This window comes from Pantherophis guttatus, chromosome 3 (assembly GCF_059756535.1).
Source record: "Pantherophis guttatus breed Tessera chromosome 3, ASM5975653v1, whole genome shotgun sequence".
In the NCBI taxonomy this organism is placed as follows: domain Eukaryota; kingdom Metazoa; phylum Chordata; class Lepidosauria; order Squamata; family Colubridae; genus Pantherophis; species Pantherophis guttatus.
The window spans coordinates 156,848,783-156,869,178 of NC_142065.1; the positions used below are offsets into that span (position 1 = coordinate 156,848,783).

Genomic DNA, 20,396 nt, shown 5'->3' on the forward strand with positions numbered 1-20,396 from the left:
TCTGTGCTAACCAGAATTCTATGGCTTGTTCAATAACCCATGGCTTAGCACATGTGAATGCTGCCTCTATAAGGTGGTTTAAATGATCTTCCATCATGGAATTTAATTAAGACAACTTCAAATTATGACTTATGAGACAACTGCAATTGACTGCAATTAATTGTAGGCGGAGCCAAAAAGAAACACTATCACCTTTCAACCTTATCAAAAAGGAGAGGGCAGCCTAGTAATTCTGAGGCATGCTGTAGCCCAGTGAAGATGTGTGGACTTCCCCAGTATCCGCCAGTTAGTCTTGCTGGTTGGAGGATTCTGGGGGTTTGTCCACACATCTTGAATTTACCAAGGTTGAGAAGACTGTTCTAGTCTGTAGCTGCTGCAATAAACAAACTACATGATGTTTTGGAGTCTTGATTTCTTCTGGAATTTGCGACTCTTTCCTCCTGCTTTCTTAAAGCTGCAAGTCATCGATAGTTTCAAACTTTCCATGTCTAGCAATAAATGATATCGGAATTGATAGATCAAAGTTGAATTTATTTAGCAGCTTTTCCACATGGAGTACAAAGAATGCTGTAGAAAAATACCAATGTGTTATTATCATGAGATGTCTGCACAGATTGGAAAAATCTGCAAATAAGCAACTATAAGTCCCACAGGGAGAAAGGAGGCCCTCTTTTGCTCTTTCACCACCCATGGCTATATTTTCATTCCTCTTGGATCCTTCCAGAAGGGCTTGTTGTGTTTGCAAGTTCAAGTATAAGCTGTTATTTTCTTCCACTAAGATCAAAGAACTGGGCTCAGATTCTGTTTTGGGGGCAAGTCAATGTGAGACATTATGTGATCATTTGCTGCTGCTTTCTTATCTTAGATTACACAACCATTAGAAGTTTTCCACAGATTCCATTCATCCTTCTTTGTTTGGAAGGGAAGGCAAGGCAAGTAAATTGGAGTGTTGCTGTGTTGGAATAATGCCTTGAATAGAGCACATGATTTTTTTGGAAAAGGAAGAAAATCAGCAGCAACTATCATGTTTAAATGTTATAAAGTGCTCTATACTGAGTTTCAAAATATTCTACCAGGTATATTGGCATCAGTTAGATTAGGAGAAAAGGGAACAAAATAGTGCAACTTTTCAAGATTGTGGTAATGTACTTTGATGATCTTTCAGATCCCAAAGCACAATTTGCAAAAAGAAAAAAAAAGAAAAAAAAAGATTCAGATTCAGTTCTTCAACTTGGCAACTTCATAAAGGTAAGCACCCAGAAGCTTCACTCCCTGAATATAGTTGTACCTGGAAAGGAAACACCTAATATTAAATGTAGGCCAAAAAACCCCAAAAACCCCAAACCCAAGCAATCCCAGCAAAATCTAGAATACAAGTGGAAAATCTCCAGCCTATGAGCTAAATCTGGCTCATAGCATTAGAGCTCCCACTTTGCGTAATGATAAACAATACATATGCTTCACCTGTTAAGTTTCTCATTCTGAGAATGGGCTCCGTCATCAGCAGACCCAACAGGAAGAAGCATCACATTCTTGCCTGTTGCTTCTTGAAAAGTCAGTGTGACAGGAATGCTCCCTCCTTCTCGAGTCAGGTCTGGCTCTACACCAAAGACTAGGTAAAATAAAGGAGAAGATTAACAGCAACCCACATTTCACTCCCACAACCCAAAATTAGTATTATTTCTTTATTGTCAGAGCACAACATATGTACAATGAGATTGATTGAGCTCCCTCAGTGCACCCCACCCAACACAATACAACTCACAGTGAAGACAGAAAATCCCTAACCCAATAAATCATATTAACAAAACACCCAGTCCTATTGCACCAGTGTGAACACGTTACACATTGCGCCGGCTCCGAAGTCCATCATACTACCTAGTTATGATGTTATTTCTCATTCAGGAGTCTGATAGCCCATGGATAAAAACTGTTCTTCAGCCTGTTTGTGCGGCTGGCACAAATTAAGTTTGGTTGTGCTCTTAGGACTATCAGAATTTGTACATCCTGATATTTAGGCTGTGAAAAATATTTTCTCTCATGTACCTGCTAATTCTTTATAATCATCCAGCAGGTTGGCATTGCATTAACACAATACCCATTTGTTATCTTTTTCAAGGACCAGTTTCCAGGTTGATTTTCATGAAAACTAATTTTTGCCACTGTATGCAGTCATTCTAAAGCAGGGGTGTCCAACTGACGGCTGGCGGCCTGGATTTGTCACGCCCACCCCGGCTCCACAAAGGCAAAAAACGTCACAGTACGCCACGTGACATGATCGAGTTTGGCACCCATGCTCTAAAGTATCTACATTTTTTTATCTTGATACAGGTCACACACAAAAAAAATCTTAGATCATATTTTAATTAAGATATTGAAAGAAACAATGAAAGATGTACTAACCTGTTTTCATGGCTCTTCTGCCAGCCATATAGTGGGGATGATTGAAATCTGACACCCAAGGCTTTCCACCATGGCCCAGCTTTACACTGAATTTGTTGGGGCTGTGCAATTCAGCAAACTTTTTGGATAAGTAATCTTCAACCTTTAGTAATGATTAAAAGCTGGTTATTTACAACAGCCGAACAAAATTATTGGTCAGTTATGCAGAAACTCTGTTTAAGACACATCAATTCCCTACAATTGAATAAATAAGCTATTTCATGTACAATCATATATTTCAACCCTATTTTGCATATGGGCAGAGTTTGAATTACACTCATACCAATATTTTACTTGTCTTACATTATAGCATATATCAGGGAACATTCTAAATGACACTGAAACTTAATGAGGATTCACAGCAGTTTGTAGACCAAAGCAATAATTGTAAGGGGGGTGGGGGGGGAGAGATTTAAAAATCAAAAACTGTTTATGGGGGCAGGAAATGTCCAAGTTTAGATTTTCTTATCACAAGCTGAGATGGGACCTTTTTCAATTCTGCCTACTTCTCTCACATGTAGGCTTTGGATTAGTCTTGAGATAACTTTACAAACCATGGATGCTACATAGCATTCATCAAAAAAGTATTTGCAAAGCCGCAACTGAAATTGGAAAAAGCCCAAAACATAGCCTGCCTCCCTAATGAAGGGATTTCTACCACAGCCCTAATCCTGGCTTCTGTTGATGTAGTTAAGAAAACTACATTGTTCTGAATTGTGATTTGAGCTTCCTTATCGACTTTCCTTTGACACATACCAGCTTAGTCACAACTTCAGGAGTCATGTCTGGCACGAGTCGGATTGAAAATTTGCCAATCACTTTTCGTGGTATCACAGTTTTACAACCAGATCCAGAGAAAGCCCCTTCTATGCCATGAAGGGATAAGGATGGGTACCGCCATCTGTGCATCAAAATCATTTCCTATAAAAAACATTAAAGAGAAGAGATGAAGTCAGGCATGAATATAGCAGAATGATTCAAGGCAAAACTATAAATCATGAACATGCAGCTACCTTGGATAGAACTGGAATATTTGTATTCCCCCAATGGCCTAATATTAATCTAGTAAAAGATCATGTTTACCTTCTGTTCTTTAGATCAATGTGCTAATATTTAACAATGTGTTTTTATGGTCCAGATTTAGTAATAAGTTTAAGGGTTGGACTGATTTTATATTAATACATGATTATGTACATGAATTGTATTTTTTCCTTCCTATCATTCTGTCTATTTTAATCACTAGGTATATAGAGTTTCTTACTGAATTTATCATAGATGATGTGCTGTTTATTATATTTCACTAATTAAAATGCACATGCCACCTCTGGCAGTGGGTCTTTCAAGAAACTACATCTTTCCCTGATTCTTCAGGATAGCTGTGCAATTCTAAGAAACAACATGGTGGAATTAAGATGTCAATAGAATGCTATTGTAACTTCTCGGTACTTCTTTAATTCAAACACGTATTTTCTTGATACTGGGCAACTATTGGTACTCCTCAACTTACAACATTCATTTAAAGACTGCAGCTCTAAAAAATGTGACTTACAACCAGCGCTCACACTTATGACTGTCACAGTATCCCCCACAGTCACACGATCAACATTCAGGTAATTGGCCACCAGCATGTATTTATGAGGGCTGCAGCACCTTAGGGTAATGTGATAATCCTTTCCAACCTTTCCAATGAGGAAAATCAATGGGGGAAGCTGGATTTGCTTAATGACTGCATGATTCACTTAAAAACCATGGTAAAAAGGTTGTAAAATGGGCACTGACTCACTTAACAACCGCCTTGCTTTGCAATGTAAATTCTGACCTCAGCTGTAGTTGTGAGTCGAGATCTACCTGTGGTCCAAAAAATCCAGGAAATTATGGATTCCTCCTCTTTAAATATGCAGAGGGTGCAATGTGAATGCCCGCACTTGCACCAAACCTCTTTTTTGGCTTCAGATCAGAAAGACAAAACGTCTTTACTAGAAATTATTTAGAAAGGCCTTCCAAATGCACATCACTCCCCAATCAAAAGAGGAGTCAAACGTTTAAAAGATGGATTGCAATAGTCTGTGTATGCAAGCAAAGAAATCTCAGATTAATAATACAATGTTATGGATGTGTCTGCAGAAGCATACCTCAGATCTGAAAGTGATCTTAGCCCACCAAGTGACAAGCATGCAGATTAATCATCAAAATGGGTGTTTGTGTGGGGAGGTAGGTGGAGAGCATAGTTGTACCAATTCCACTGTCCACAGAACAGAATAGCTTCCTCCAACCAGATGCCTTTTGGATGCAAACCTAAATTTGCCAGAATTGGCTGATAATATATGGAAGATGCATTCCAACACAATTGAAGACTACTAGGTTGAATAAACCTGGTTTAGACATCGTTACCTTTTAAAAACACTAACCAGAGTACTCTTAATTATGAAGTGTTAGACTACGTAAAAGTGATATTTAAATATTTGCTTTTCTTGCTTACAAACCTGATAAGAAGATCCACCTCACCTTTGTGTCATGGAGCAGTTTTGTGGCTCCAACATCTTTTGCGTATTCTTTTAAGTCAAAGTCAATTTTGTCATAAAGTTGCTGCTCCTCATTTGTGAGAGCTGCTACGGTCTCATAAACGCCAGGGATGAGGATTTTTCCTTTCTTATCCACTAAGGAGCCTGTAAAGAAAGAGCCACATGCTACTAAAGGCAGCCCAAGAAGCTTGTTCCTAGTCATAAGTTGCTCATATCCAAAGCTTCTAGTTTCCCTACTGCATTCCTGCCTATCATACTGAAATGGCAGCTGCAGGGAAAATGGCAAATAAGGAGAGCTGCACCACAGGCAGACTAGCATCTACACAAAAGCTGCTGACAAAAACCAACATAGCCAACATTCTCTTTTTAGATAGGATTTAGAATTTATTTTTTTTTAGACCTTAGACACAAACACATGCAGAGCTACAGGGCAGTGCTGTACTTCAGCTAATTGCCCTGCCTGCCGAGCAATCCGTCTTATAGCCAATTCAAGCAGGGAAAGGATTTAAGGTCAGGCTCAGCCTGGACCCAGGGAAGACTGTTCTCTGAGCACCCTTCTTCTATAAGCCAAAGTATATGCCGTTTAGGTCCCAGGATGCATCCTTAGCTCTAAGCCTCCTCCTAGCAGATCCTCTGAAAGTTATTACAAAGTCATTATCTTAATTAAACGGAAAGGGGAACTATAATTCTCCTTCTTCTTCCCCACTTTTAGAACACAGTCAATTGTGTCCAGAGGTGGAAACCACCAGACCTTTGCTGTAACTGCTGTCTCACAAATTTCTCTCTGCCCAATCAATTCTTTCAAGGTTTAACTTGCTGTCACCCAGCCAGATATTTCCAGTTATTAATTTCTAGGAGGCCTGGGTTTATTGCTGTGGGTGAAGATCAAAGGTTCTTTTCCGGACAGATAGCAAGAATTTCCTTGGTCCGTCTGGTTTAAAAATCTTTAAAACATACAAAAACACACACATACACACACACACACAGATACATCCCTCCTCAAACCCGATTCCTTTCTGCCTTCATTATTTGAAGGCAAGAAATATCTGACAAAAAACATCAATCAATTCTAAGTGTCAGAACTTCTTCCAATTGGAATGGCCAATTTAGGGCCATTCCAGGAGATGGAAAGGATAACCACTGGGGTAACAACCAAAGCTAAAATGTCTCTAAGCAATCAAATAATCCAGCCCTTGTGTGTCATGTACTAATAGCATATTCTCAGAAGAGCAGTGTGGTAAAGTGGGAGCAGGAGGTTGTTTGCATGGCTTTTAGCGTACACGTTGATGATGAGTTGACATGCCTTTGATTGGGGAAGCAAAGTGCTTGCGGAGTCAAGCCAAAGGAATCACGCTGCATGCCATGAAACAGAATCTGACAGTTCGATGCAAACCGCTGCAGTTCTGATCTGCTCTCACCAGAGCCAGTATCAGTCTCTTGCTCATCAAACAATAAAGAAACAAGCAGCAGAGATGGGAAGACACTAGCAAATGGAGGGATATGAGACACAAATTTGGAAGACACCTTGGTTGGGAAAAGCTGCTAGAATTCAAATTTTACCCTCAACCACCACATAAACTGAAACGACATTCAATAGTCTGTTAATAAATCTGTGTTTCCTAGGTCCAACAATGCTGCAGTTATCTTTGTCCTTGGAGATCTTTACCCTCTCGCTAAGATTCTGTTTAGTCCATCAATTGTTAACCTGGCATTATCAAAAGCTTTTAGAGAGGGTCGGGTCTATTTCTTTTTTTCTCCCTTAAAGCATGACCACATTACTAACTCCTGCAATAGTTAATATGAGGGAGGCTATAAACTAAGGGAGGTGTATTTCCACGTATCAGAAGGTAGACCAACTGGAAGATGACTGGTTTTCAAAGGTTCTGGTTCTTTTTATATACAATGCTCCCTTAAAATAGCCCTTACCCATTAAAGCAATAAGATCTGTCATTGCTTCGTGGACCGAACCACCGTATACACCAGAATGAAGGTCTTTGTCACTGCATTCCACCTTATGAGAAAAAAGCAAAAGCAAAGCCCATTAACAGTCTTACTGACAGGCACTACTTAGACTACATTTTTAAGGTTAAGTCAAGCTGCTGTAGCAAGGATTTTTTTCTGCAGGTTTTAGGGAGAGACTTGCAAACTGAATTATGGAATTGCTGCTTCAGAAAACTCCATTTTCAGAATCTTCTTTAGGCTGAGAACTTTTTTTTTTTTTTTTTAAAGTCAAATATATCTTTCTGCAAAGCTGCTAGGGCTGAAGTAAAGAATCAAACATCTAAAAGCATTTCTACTATATGTGTGTGTGTGGGAGAAAGAGAGGAAGAGAATAATTCTTTGGCCATGTAATTAATAAATAACAAGAATGTCATGAAAACAAACCCCAAGGTGGTAGTTTGAAGTGGGGTCTTCGGTACGACAAACACCTGGACATTGAATTTAACAGTACCTAAAACAGGAGAGGACAACCTACATCCCTAGAACCAAAGAAGCCTTGGTCAACTTTCATATGACCTGCAACTTAATTTTCAGGGCCCTCCATAGCCATTTTCCTCTTGCAAAAGCTATTTGATCTTTCAAAACTGCCCGTTGGGTAAGGAGTAGGAGAAGAAGGGAGAGGACCTATTCATTTTTACTCTGATCCTGCCCATCAGGGTGGACATCTGCGACTTTTGAAGAGAAATGGCCCATAACACACCAAAAATGCTTCCCACCTCTGATATAAGAACTTTCCAGGAACTTTGCATAATGTTTTAAGTTCCGAAGACCTATGGGAAGCAATATAGACATACACCGATGATACAGTATAAATAACATTGTGAAACCATGAGGAGATACGAGATTTCGTTCAGTTGTCTTCTGCATCCTCCTTTTCAAAGAGACAATCTCTGTGCCAAAATAGTTGTTGAAACTTTGAACACTCAATGGTTGAGTGAGGCTACAGTGCACACTAATGGGATATCTTTCAGTAAAGGACAACCTAATTATGGCTATCATCTTAATCAACTGTTTTATTGTTAGTCCTTTACCTCAATAAAGTAATAGCAGATGCCCCTGAGGCCATAGGTGATGCAGGGTTTCTTCTTGCCCAGCCAGTAGTTATCAGAGATACACACGTAGTCCACATCTTTGAAGAAAGTATCTTTTTGTGCAACAATCAAGTCATCAAGCCCTTCAGAACCAGATTCCTCCATACCTTCTAAGCAAAACTTGACATTGACTGGGATTTCCTAGAAGACAAAACCACAACATTGAAAAAGAAGTGGGGAGTATTATGACGTTCAGAGTTAAAGCCAATCAAATACTTCCAAAAATCTTGGGAAGACTCCATGTGAGAGCCCAGGTTGGAGAACTCTGCTGCAGCACCAAATAAAACTTTCCAGTCACTTTGTATGAAATATTTTCTAAACAGGGCGGGGGGAGAATTGCAGTGCAAAATAAGATCCAGAAAAAGTTAAAGGGAAGATTATTATTGCTTTTTTTTTTTCTATACTGTGATCTGGAATTAAATCAGCCTGTGCATATTTCTGTCAGAAGCAAGTTTCCCTCAATACTAATTGTTTTCCCTGAATGCAGTAATATATGTCTCTAATCCAGTTTAACAGTGATCTGAGCAATGATGGAGGAAGGAACAATTTCATCCAGCAACATTTTTCCAAATCTCCAGCATGTAGTGCCTGCCTGCTTTCTTTCTGTAGGACTATGGAGAAAAAAAAGTCTGGTGGTTGGAAATGTTTCTGCAGAGGCCAAACCAGTTGTTCATCTGATCCCATGGGGACTGCAACTGGAAAGCAAAATAATCAGCATGACTTGGGACAAGACAATAGTTTCCTGGACTCACTAACTGCAGCCCTTCAATTGCACTGTAGGTTGATGAGAGAGAGCAGATTCAGCCAGAGCAGGTTCAAGCAAGGCTCTTATGGGTGCTCCCTATAACTTGTCATATATTAACTAAAGTCCCAAAGCTGTTTTTTCAAAAGGCAACTGGACTTTCTGGTTTTTCTTTGAAGATGTTTCACTTCTCATCCAAGAAGCTTTTTCAGCTCTAAACAAGCTCAGAAAAACCAGAAAGTCCAGTTGCCTCTTGAAAAAACACCTTTGGGACAACCATGATCTGGATGACTGAGAATCTCCATAGACATTTTAACTAAAGGTAACTTACTTGTACTAACTTGTCATATCTTAACTAAAAACCTTGATTTTCCTTCTTCTTCAGTTGACTCCTTTTTCATCTTTTGCCCTGTAATCCAAAAGATGGAACCCCTTTTGAAAGGTGCCTTTCATTCGTTTGGGGTTTGAAAAATGCTAGGAATCACTGAAAACTGTTCTTTTCCTTCACTAGGAATGGAGCAAAAAAAAAAAAAAAAAAGATCCAGCTTGGGCATTTGTCATGCTCCAGGCTTCCAAAGGGAAGAGAGAATTTCAGTAAATAAATAAATTCGCCACAATGCAGAAAGCTTGCCACTGGGAAGTTGTCCAGCCACCAGACCTCCCTATAGTCTGGTTACAAAACCATTTCAGATATTTTATATTGTTATCTTTCTTGATGGCTGCTGTGATTTAGTACAAATGCGGAGTTTGTGCTTTTACCATTGTTCACAGGATTCCCAGATTTTACCTGTTTGGTTTTCTGGTAAGCCTCCAGAGCATTTAGCCAAGCTAGCACTGGACCTTTGTCATCTGTCGATCCTCGGCCATACAGCTTCCCTAAAGAGGCAACACATTAAAGCAAGCTGCAATTAAACAGAGTTATCTTTACTGCCATGGGAAGCTACAGCCTGCAGGGCTCAGGTCATTCTGGCACTGTCTGCACATCTCACAGCTCTGTCTTAGCTTTAGATACTAAACCATCTTGTCCTCTGGTATCAAATGGCTATAGGTGCATATTAATGTGCTCAGTGAGATCTTGGTTACAAACAGAACACCTTGGCCACAATACCCTAACTTTTAAGCCAAGGACATGGTCCTTTGGAGGCTGAGATTGCCCTTAACATTTAGGGACGGGAAGGGAAGGGTGCAACAGAAGGAACTAATGCAAGGATTTCATCATACACAGAAAGAAAACAGGATTTTCATTTTTCACTGATCCTAATTATTAAGGGGGTAAATTGGAAAAGAGATTGCTAAAAACCTACACATTCCTGCATCTCCCTTTAAAGCAAGACGCCTCTGCTATGTACACATTCAGGATCTTGAAGATCAAAAAACCTATTGGTGCAGAAACTTTATTTAGCTTAAAGTCCACTTCAATGCCTCCCCATGGCTATTTGCAACAAAAAATCAATTATTGAAAAGGATTCTTAACCCTGAGCTAAGTCCTTTGAACAGTTGAAAAGACAGGCAATATATTATAGCAGAGGAAACATTACTGAGCATCTTAGCAACCATGAATCTAAACTGAATTTCAAAGAGAGGATTTTTTAGATAAAGGGTTCCACAATCCACTTTTGTAAGTTTTTAAAGCCTTATTTGAATGTAATGACAAGCGAACGTGTAATATTTCACTGCTCAAAAAAAAAAAAAAAAAGCGTATTAGTTGACAAAGTTTCTATTTAGCATAATGCTTGCTTGCAAAGATAAACATATGCTAAGTCATCAGCATTTGACCTGAAATCATAAACTTATCTATTACTAGAACAAATAGAGCTGAATTCAATTGCCCTATTTGTTAACTGATAAGCTTGGATAACAAGGAAGAAAGCCAAGGTACATACAATATTTGTCCACTGCTAAAAGTGCCAAGCTTTTAGCAGGGAAAAACAGTTAAGAGCATGGGCAATGGTGGGATTCAAAATGTTTTACTACCAGTTATGTGAGTGTGGATTGGTGGGCATGGAATGGCTTGGTGGATGTGGCTTGGTGGGCGTGGCAGGGGAAGGATACTGTGAAATCTCCATTCCCGTCCTACTCCAGGGGAAGGTTACTGCAAAATCCCCATTTCCTTCCGATCAGCTGGGACTTGGGAGGCAGAGAACAGATGGGGGGCGGGGGGGGGGGCAGTCAGAGGTGGTATTTACCGGTTCTCCAAAGTACTCAAAATTTCCGCTACCAGTTCTCCAGAACTGGTCAGAACCTGCTGAATACCACCTCTGGGCATGGGGTAGAAAACAGAAGTATTACTCTACAACATGATCAAGATGCCAGCTACCTTAATATGACCTTCCTCAGAATCTTCTATTCCATCCCTGATTTTTCTTTTTTGACCCAATATGTTAAATCACCACTATGCTAGAGAGTTTGGGCCCCTACAAGCCGCTTCAGTTTATTTTATTTTAAAAAATATTTTCTCTTTAGCATTAAGAGCAGGGACACCCAATCTCCGTCAGGCTTTCAAGATTCTGGTTTTCCTCTCTGCAACAATAAAGTAGAACGTCAGTAGTCCTTGCGGAGTCCGTCTGCTGACTTGGCCTTCCTCAAAGGGCTGACAAGCTGGCAGATCATTTCAGCCACAGCAATAGAACTTACTCTCCTAGCAAAAGTACATGGATCGAACCAAAACAGGATAGCTGGGAATGGAAACTGGATAGCACAAAGGAAAAACATGTTTCTTTCAAAATCTTGATTATGCCTAACTTTTCCATTACCAACTGCAATGTTGTTTTTTTTAAAATTAATCCTACTGGACGCAATAATTTTTTCATCCACATCTCAAGAGAAAGGAGAAAGAAAATAAAACATCGTTGGTAGCTTTCACTTCCTGTCAACTTCAACTTCCGTTATTCTTAATCAGCAAGTTTCCACCAGAGAGGGTTGAATTGGCTGCTAAATTATGACATATGGCAGACTTTCCCAATTGTAGCAGATTATCAGCAGGAAACCTAATATGGGGGCTAGATACCAGTATGACCTCCCTTGTCCACCCTAGCAATTTTGTTTCACAACTATTCATACCCATGACTACAGCTGTTTTATGAATGAGTAAGCTTCCATTCGCCACTATGCAGCCACAGAGTCCCTTACATGCTTTCCAAGTTTCGGATATGAATATAAAGATTGGAAATCCTTGAGCATCATATAAAAAACCCCTATAACTCCAATGAAAAGATGCAGCTGACAGGACAGACTATAATTACTTTTGCATTTTCTACAGTGTGAATTTTCCTTTTTCATCCCTAGCTGACCTCGTGTAGAAGAATTAACCCAGTTATATAGAACTGCTGTAAAATCCTTTTGGTTGCCCATACTCAACATTTATTACAAGCCTATATAAACCAGGTTACAAAGCAAACTTATCTAAGCTTGTTTGGAAGGAAGTCACAGTATGCTAAAGAGATACTTAACTTCTAAGATTAGGGCTTGGTAATTAACCTTTAAAATTAGGGCTTGGAATGGCCTTCCAGATGTCCCAGTGCAATGACTCCAGCCAGCACAGGTAATGATAAAAGAGTTTGGACGCTGTGCTTCAGCAGCATTTGCATAATCTTAAGTATATCACCTATACTTTATAAAAGATAAGCAGTTACTGTGCATATTGTGTCCAATTTTCAGAGACAGGAATCATTGCTTTAAAGATTGGTGGCTATAGAAATAATTTAAATAAAGAAATAAATTATTTGAATGAACACAATTAAGACAGTTTTGTCTCTGGGTTATGTCTGTATCTTCTGTCACAACTAATTTGGGCATGGTTGCAGGTTATGTGCAAAGAGTAAACAGAGAACCCAATTCAAAAAATCAACTTGAAAGCAACAACATGAGAGCAGCTTCAAAATTTCCTCTCAAGATTTGACATATAGAAGCACGTCACATATAGACAAGTCTTACCGTCTCTTTCTATCAAGACAAAGGGTTCGCTGTCCCAGCCATCCTCTAAAGCTGCAGGTTGCACATCCAAATGGCCATAGACACAAACAGTTTTTTTGCAAGGATCTGAGCCAAGTTTGCCCAGAATTATTGGAGGTAAAGGAATCTTACTACCATCAGGCAACTGTAATTTAGAAACACTAGGTGTCAGTGTAGAACTATTTTGTACTGTATATTTACTGTAAAAGGGTAAAATGCAAAAGTTTTAGCATGGGGATGTAACTTATAGCATACATGCATCTTCCCAAATTTTTTTACATGACCCCAGGATGCTGTCTTTTCACGTTTGCAAGAGGGGCAAAAGGAGGAGTTTCAATCTTGGCACACATTCTTTAAAATGTCCACAAACTCCAATGTTATTTTTCTCACCTGAAGGGTGAGTTAAGGAGAAAACTGGGTTTTTTAAAAAAAAGCTGAATAATGTTTGAGACACAGATTTCATTCCTTCAAACCCACACAAAATATAAAAAGCCTGGTCTTCTCACTCCAATTATGTCGAGAGGTCATTGACCATACTTTTTTTTTTTTTAGTATAGCTTCCCTTTGGTTAAGAAATAAAGAAGTGCACAACATGCTAACAGTATCATTGTCTTGGATCCACGAGTACTGGCTTAGCCTGGTTATTAATGAATTCAGATATTATTTCTGAAGGTAGAGTTACTAGGAAATACATAGAAGTCTCATTTCTATGAAAACTACATCTTGAAGAGACAAAAAGATTAGAAAGAGAAAAATTAATATTTTGTCTCTTAAATACAATGATTCATTTTACTAATAGTATGCCAGAGAAAGAGAGAAAGGGAGGGAGAGGACAGTGTAACTATCAATTCCTTCATCTCTCTCTCCATTTGTTTGTGTGGTGTGGAAGACACCAGGTCGGGGAAGGTTTAATGGACTTACAAGCCTTAAGTCCATTAAACCTTCCCCGACCTGGTGTCTTCCACATATGTAGACTTTGCTTCCCAGAATTCCCAACTATCTGAATGACATCCAAGGTAGAGAAGTCTAATCTAGAGACTCTGGTCAGGAGCAAGGGTCAGGCAATTGAGCCATAAAAGCCTTGAGAGAGAGAGCACGATACTGCTCCACCACCAATATGCTGACTCAAACACTGGCAGAAACAAGGACTGGGTTTGTCCTCAGAGGGGAAATACAGAATTCACCCAGGAGAACAGGTTGAACCTGGGACTGTGAAGATCAGATACTTCATTTCAAAGAGAAACTGCCTACAACTGCATACCTGCTTGTCTGCCTACCCAGAGAAACTGCTTAATTACCTCAGGCTCAAGTGAGGACAGGATGGCAGCACAAAGATTGACAGGGCAGATCATAGCCTGTCATTCACAAGACCAGGAAGGGCAGTATTTTTGCCCTCTCGAGCAGCAAATATATTCTGGGTCCCAAGCTAGAGGGGGCCTCTCTTTAGCATGTACATAAAGAGACCTTCCCCTTTTGCACTGCAAACTTCAGCATGCAGACTTCTCTCCACACTTTCACCAATACAAATACAAACTCTCCTTCCACTGCCAAATACAAAGACCACCTCCTATCCCTGTTGAGCACCTCTCATCTAGAGACATGAAGAGCAGAAAAAAATTTGTTGCCATCTGAATGTAGTCATATTCACTATTTAAAAATTGCACAACTCTAGGCAATGTCAGTAGACTTCTAAAACAAATAAGCAAACAATGTTAAGTTAAGCAGTTTTGGTCCTGTGTAGGGAGACCATCAGGAAACCTTAGGGATATAGATTAGACTGGAAGAACAAAAAGGCAAAAAAACATTTTCATACTGAGCTATATTATGTACCACAAGCTGAGCTCAATTGGATGGAACCTTTTATGTTTTACTTATGATTAGTAGATCTTTCTGTTTCCATAGTTCCTTGATAAGGACCCCTCTTCTTACCGTCTGCTTCCCGACATCTATCAATTCAGTTGTGCCCCCAAGCCGTTCAATGTCTTTTGCAGCAACTTCCATCATCCGTCTGATTTCTTCTCGCTTTTCTGGCCATGCTGACACACTCTGTATTGCGACCCACTGAGCTAGACGCTATTTACAAGCAGTTTAGAAAACAACAAACATGATGGGGAAGAAGAGTGAAAGGGGAAAATATGGAATGAGATCATTTTCTTTAGTGGAAACAGATCCATAAAGAAAAACTTCAAATATTTTGGAATTAATATAGAAGCCAGAATTCTCTTTAATTGTACCAAAGCTTAATGTTCACAAACCACAATCAGCAAGGATTCCTGTTGTTGTTAGTTGTGAAGTCTTGTTCAATTCATCGCAACCCCATGGACAACTTTTCTCCAGGCCTTCCTGTCCTCTACCATCCCCTGGATACCATTTAAGCTCACGCCAATTGCTTCAGTGATTCCATCCAGCCACCTCATTCTCTGCTGTCCCCTTTTTCTTTTGCCCTCAATCATTCCCAGCATTAGGCTCTTCTCCAGTGAGTCCTTCCTTCTCATTAAGTGGCCAAAGTATTTCAATTTCATCTTCAGGATCTGGCCTTCTAAAGAGCAGTCAGGACTGCTCTAGGACTGACTGGTTTGATTGCCTTGCAGTTCAAGGGACTCACAGGAGTCTTCTCCAGCACCATAGTTCAAAGGATTCCTACTGACTGTTAAATATAATACAGGTAAGCATGTTGTGGGCCCTGTCAGTCAGAGAATTCTGGTTGTGGCTTCTGCCCTCTGGAACTTCTTATCCCCTGATGTGAGATCAGACCTGAAGACCTGGCTCTGTCAGATGGCTTAGGGGTCCAGTGAGAGGAGCATCACACTGGAGATGGTTGATAATTTAAGAGGCAATCCCACCTCCTTCCCCTATGCATCCTGCTCACTCACTCTCCATCTTTTAACTATAATTTTTATTTTTTATATGGCTTATTTATCTTATTGTTTTAATGCTTTTAACACTGTAAGCCACCAGAAAAGCCACAGCTTTGAAATGAGATGGGTGGCAAATAATTGTAATAAATGAATAAAAATAAATAGTGCAGCAGAATTGTAGTGGTTTCTACACTCACCTAATCTTGAGCCCAAGAATGGCATATTTCAATATAGCCCCTTAGCTAAACTAGCAAACAATTTTGGATCTTGGGGACCAAGTAAGAGAAGGGCTGTTTCTACCCAATGCAATAAAAGTTGTTTCAAAAAAATAGGTGCAGCTCTTAGTTACGAGTCTAAAGAATTGCAACCGGACCAAAATTATATTCTGTTCTTTTATCAAGGTGAAATTACAACTCCATAATGAACCTTCCAAATAAATTCCCTTTACAGTCATAACTACAAAATCCTATTCCTCCCACTTTTTAGCCCTCCATCTATTTCAGCAATCTTTTAAAGGTAGGTTCACACCAAGGCCTTGCTCACCATTAAGATTTGCATAAGAAATTCTTCTAAAGATGCTCTGACCGCTAGATGGTCATTTACCTAGCACCCAAGAAAGACCCACCTGTGCTGCTCTTGCCCAATTACGGAATGCATTCCCTGAGGGTTTAGATCCCCACTTCTCTGACTTATGTAAAACCTATCACATCCATTATTCGTTTTCTCAATTTTTTGCTTCATACCGTGAAGTACTGATGCTGCCATGAAACCAAGCTACTGTAAAGGGGAATCCAGAAATATTTGTAATCAATAAAAGACAACTTTTGCAGCTCAGTATTAAAATGAGGGTTCTTTGGTGCTCTTTGAGCTTATTTTCTTGCAGATGTTTTATTACCCAAACTGGGTAACATCAATCTGATGTTATACCTAGGTTGGGTCATGAAACGTCTGCAGCAAAACAACCAAGTTCAGAGAGCACTCAGGGTTTTTATTTATTTATTTTTGTATTTCGTCAAGCATGTATTTAATAACAGATACAAGTGTAAACATGATGATGAATACATGAAATGGATACGAATAAAAGGGAACATTTGGACAGGGATGGTAGGCAGGCAGGCTGGTGCGCTTATGCACGCCCCTTAAAGACCTCTTAGGAATGGGGTAAGGTCTACAGTAGACAGTCTAAGGTTAAAGTTTGGGGAGTTTGGGGAAGAAACCACAGAGTCAGGTAGTGCATTCCAGGTGTTGACAACTCTGTTACTGAAGTCGTATTTTCTGCAGTCTAGTTTGGATCAGTTTACCATGAATTTGTATCTATTGTGTGCTCTTGTATTGTTTTGGTTGAAGCTGAAATATTCATTGGCTGGTAGGACATTGTAGCAGATGATTTTATGTACTACGCTTAGGTTTGTAATCCTGCAGAGTGCTTCTGGTCCTTTAATTTGTTTTTGGCCTCATTTGAGAATGGACTATTCCATCTCCATCAACCTTGAGATTCGCATTATTACACTGTAATGCTGCAATGAGAGAACTGAGTGACCCTCCAAAGGAAAGGTCGGAGTATAAACTTATTCCCAGCCTACAAAAATCTTGGAACAAGCAGAGTCAACTCTTCTTCTATGTTATCAACTAAGATTAGCTGGGAATTGCTTTGCCGTGATTGTTCCACACCCACTATTCAAGGAAAGAACAATGCAGTTGTGTAAACTCTTTAAAATCTTGTAGTTTCAAAGGAAGAGTTTATGGATTTTATGTTCGGGAAAGAGCTACCTACCTCCACATAAAGGTCTTGATGTTTGTCCACATATTCAAAAAGAGATTCCAGAGCAGATGTCATTTTCTGATCAAAATAATGTGATTGAGAAATCTAGAGGGTGGGTTTTAAAAAAATGAGAAAAAGAGAGAGAAAAAAGAAATTTTAAACTCTTGCAACAGGTTGCCTCACTTGGGATTCTTCCTTTTTAATTGTTCTATATTCTGGCTAAGCTCTAACTTGCAGCTCAGCAGATTTTAGCAAAATCATGAGGACTCACTAAAGGGGAATCCTTCTGTGAATAATGCCACTAGTCTCATGACAGGAAAAAGCAATACAAAGAAAGTCATTAGCTGTTGATTTTAAAAGCTTACAGAGCTGAATGGTAACACGAGGAGATAGGAAACAGAATCTACAAGAAGGCCATCCTGTTTATTGTCTTCACAGATCCTACTCAAAGCCCAGTTCTATTTCTCTCTGGCAGCTGAAGAGTTCATACATAACCTAATCAGGGTATGAACTCTGGGATGACCTGGACTTCTTTTTCACAGATGCCCTGCATATGTAAATTATTATTCTTTTCTTCCAGGCAGTTCCTCTTTCTCATTTTCTCATTGAAACAATCTTGTGAGGCTATGAAATAGTAAGAGGCCTAGTTTCTGAATAAAAAAATGCCAATGTATTTCGATTTCTTCTAATGAAAACCAAGTTTGTACAAAGAATTTCAAGTAAATTTTATGTGTTGCCTGATTCCTACTGATAGAAAACTCTGGGCGGTTACTAATACTATTGGTTCTTAATATTAGTAAGCATTAGTATTGATAAGCATTATTAATAATTGTTTATTAAATGTATAAAAATGCATTCACAGCCATCTGGCACCAATGTAATTATAATAAGACATATAAATGAGCATTTATCATAAAGTTGTAAAACATATACTGAACAAATTTTTGCAAAAATATCTAAGCACTTTTGCTTAAAGAACTCCTTCAGCACAAATCTAATATATGTATATGAAAAGTTCTATAATAAAATTATGTGTATTTGTGGGAGCATTTGGCATTAAGCTGGGGGGGGGGAACTATAGGGGAAGAAAATGAAAGTAAATAGAGGAAACAAAACATTTGCAAGAATATTCCTATTTCCAAGGAGTTCAGAGAAAATATCAGGAGGGCGAGCAGAGTCAGAGAATGACAATGGGTTAAATGAGCCTGAAATGGCTAAATCCTGAATTCTTGTGGTATCTTTTCTGTCATAACTTTGAACAGTAACTGAATAAGTGGCCGCTAAATAAGGACTCCCTATTTTAGTGCACCTACACAAACATGTAATTTTTCCTCATCAGCCTGAAATAATCCAAAGCAAGGTGAAGGACTTGTCACTGAAAATCACAGACTATAATTGGCCAGGCCGGTCTAATGTGAACTAGTAGAAATATCCAACTGAGTCTATGACTCAGAGAAAGTAATTGGCTGAAAGTCACTCAGCCCAGTTTCTATGCGTATTGGAGGCTTCCAGTCCAGCACCTTAACCACTGTACCACACTGGCTCTCAGACAGATGTTAGTTAGCTGCAGTTTCATTGCTTTTAAGGACCCCCTGGCCTAGACTGTCAATGCATTCTCCTTCAAAGCAGTTCCTGCACATCAGTTGACCAATGTAATGAATAAACAAATGGACTGATCACCCTTCAGGGAAGAAAAGCCCTGACAGGCGCCTTGTCTAAGACAGCACAGAGTTCCCCCTTCGCGGTTTTGGGCTAGACTCGCAGAGGTCTTCAAACTTGGCAACTTTAAGACTTGTGGACTCCAACTCCCAGAATTCTCCAGCCAGCTATGCTGGCTGGAGAATTCTGGGAGTTGAAGTCCACAAGTCTTAAAGCTGCCAAGTTTGAAGATCTCTGGCTAGAGACTATCCGATTTCTAAACCAGGATTACATGGCTTTATGGATTTTAAAGCCAGCGGCGGCGGCGAGGAGCTGCGGCTGATAGCAGAGTAAAATAAAAGTGGTCCTTTAAAATGAAGGACTAAAGGCCGGTTCGGTCCGTCCCTCCTGACTTGCAACTCTCAGGAAAGGCTGAAACGGCCCAGGCGAGGGGAGCAGCGGCTGCAGCTAAAGGGCCAAGCTCCACCAAAGTCGCTCCGTCTTACTCACCCTGCGGTTCAGGGCTGGTTTCCAGCCCCGGCGGCAGAAGCCACGACTAAGGAAAGCCCTACAGGCTCTAGAGAAGGTGAGCCCTACAGCCATGGCCGATCCTGGCCGGCGGCTGCAAGAAGGCCCGGGCGTGGGAAGGAAGGAAGGAAGGAAGGAAGGGGGGGGGGGGTAACGCGCCGGGTAGGGAAGAGAAGCAAATCCCCTGCGGCTCCTCCTTGCTGCCTCCCCCGGGATGCCCGGCAAACTTTGCCAACTCGGCAATGAAGGGGCCAAGCAAGGTGGGCACGGGACGCCGACATCTACAAGCCGGCGCCCATCCACCCCCCCACCCCCATTTATTTATTTTTTTTTTGCCTTCGCCCGTGGGCATTGGCGCTCGGTGGGTCTGCTACTTACCGTGCTTCGTGCCACGCAAGGCGGATCAAACCCCTCGCGAAAGCGGGTAATTTCTTAGTGGGAAGCTCAGAAAGGGCGTTAGGGAGAACCCAGCGTGGAGCTTAAAGCCTCTTGCTAAGGCCGCCCCTTTGGAATTGCGCGAAGGCCAATCAACGGCCTTCCGAACGATTCAGCTTGGCCCTATTGGTCGCCCCGCGCGAAGGAACCCAGGAAATGAAGGGAGTCGTGGATGAAAGGAGGGAGAGCGAAGACCGAAACTGAGATTCAGGCAGCCGAAGGGGGTTCTAATGATACCTTTGCATCTTTCAAAGCGAGGCTCTCTTTTGAAGGGGATGGGGGGGGGGGTTCACCCTAGGCTAGCTAGGATCTTCTTCTTGTACCGCTTGCGGTTGAATAAATAATAGTCCAGAAAAATGTAGAAATTGCCAAAAGCGTTTCTATCCTATAATTGGTTTAAGCTTACTTTATAAGCTTTTAATTATT

The 20,396-nt window shown here is 40.3% G+C and overlaps 1 protein-coding gene across 2 annotated transcripts; it reads right to left on the bottom strand.

Moving 5' to 3' along the window:
• Positions 1-510: 510 nt before the first annotated feature.
• CNDP2 (carnosine dipeptidase 2) lies at positions 511-20,067 on the bottom strand. 2 transcript variants are annotated; one of them, XM_034429352.2, is made up of 12 exons: positions 19,914-20,067; positions 17,382-17,474; positions 14,679-14,822; positions 12,732-12,894; positions 9,586-9,674; positions 7,997-8,197; positions 6,891-6,975; positions 4,948-5,108; positions 3,199-3,363; positions 2,404-2,545; positions 1,465-1,612; positions 511-1,288 (listed from the first exon to the last, which is right to left on the bottom strand). In XM_034429352.2, exons 2-12 carry the CDS (start codon positions 17,442-17,444, stop codon positions 1,219-1,221), a joined length of 1,431 nt encoding a protein of 476 aa, XP_034285243.1. In that variant the 5' UTR covers positions 17,445-17,474; positions 19,914-20,067; the 3' UTR covers positions 511-1,218. The 2 variants fall into 2 exon arrangements, with proteins under 2 accessions (XP_034285243.1, XP_034285242.1); XM_034429351.2 differs by lacking the exon at positions 19,914-20,067 and adding an exon at positions 19,518-19,749.
• Between the last annotated feature and the right edge of the window lie 329 nt (positions 20,068-20,396).

What these genes read in the sequence shown, in the direction of transcription:
- CNDP2 (XM_034429351.2), bottom strand. Translation starts at nt 19,610, where the DNA reads ATGGCTGTAGGGCTCACCTTCTCTAGAGCCTGTAGGGCTTTCCTTAGT. An exon ending in CTTACCAGAAAACCAAACAG is followed by an intron (nt 8,198 to 9,585) that starts GTAAAATCTGGG and finishes TTTGTCTTCTAG; the next exon opens with GAAATCCCAGTCAATGTCAA. An exon ending in TCTGCTATTACTTTATTGAG is followed by an intron (nt 6,976 to 7,996) that starts GTAAAGGACTAA and finishes TTTTCTCATAAG; the next exon opens with GTGGAATGCAGTGACAAAGA.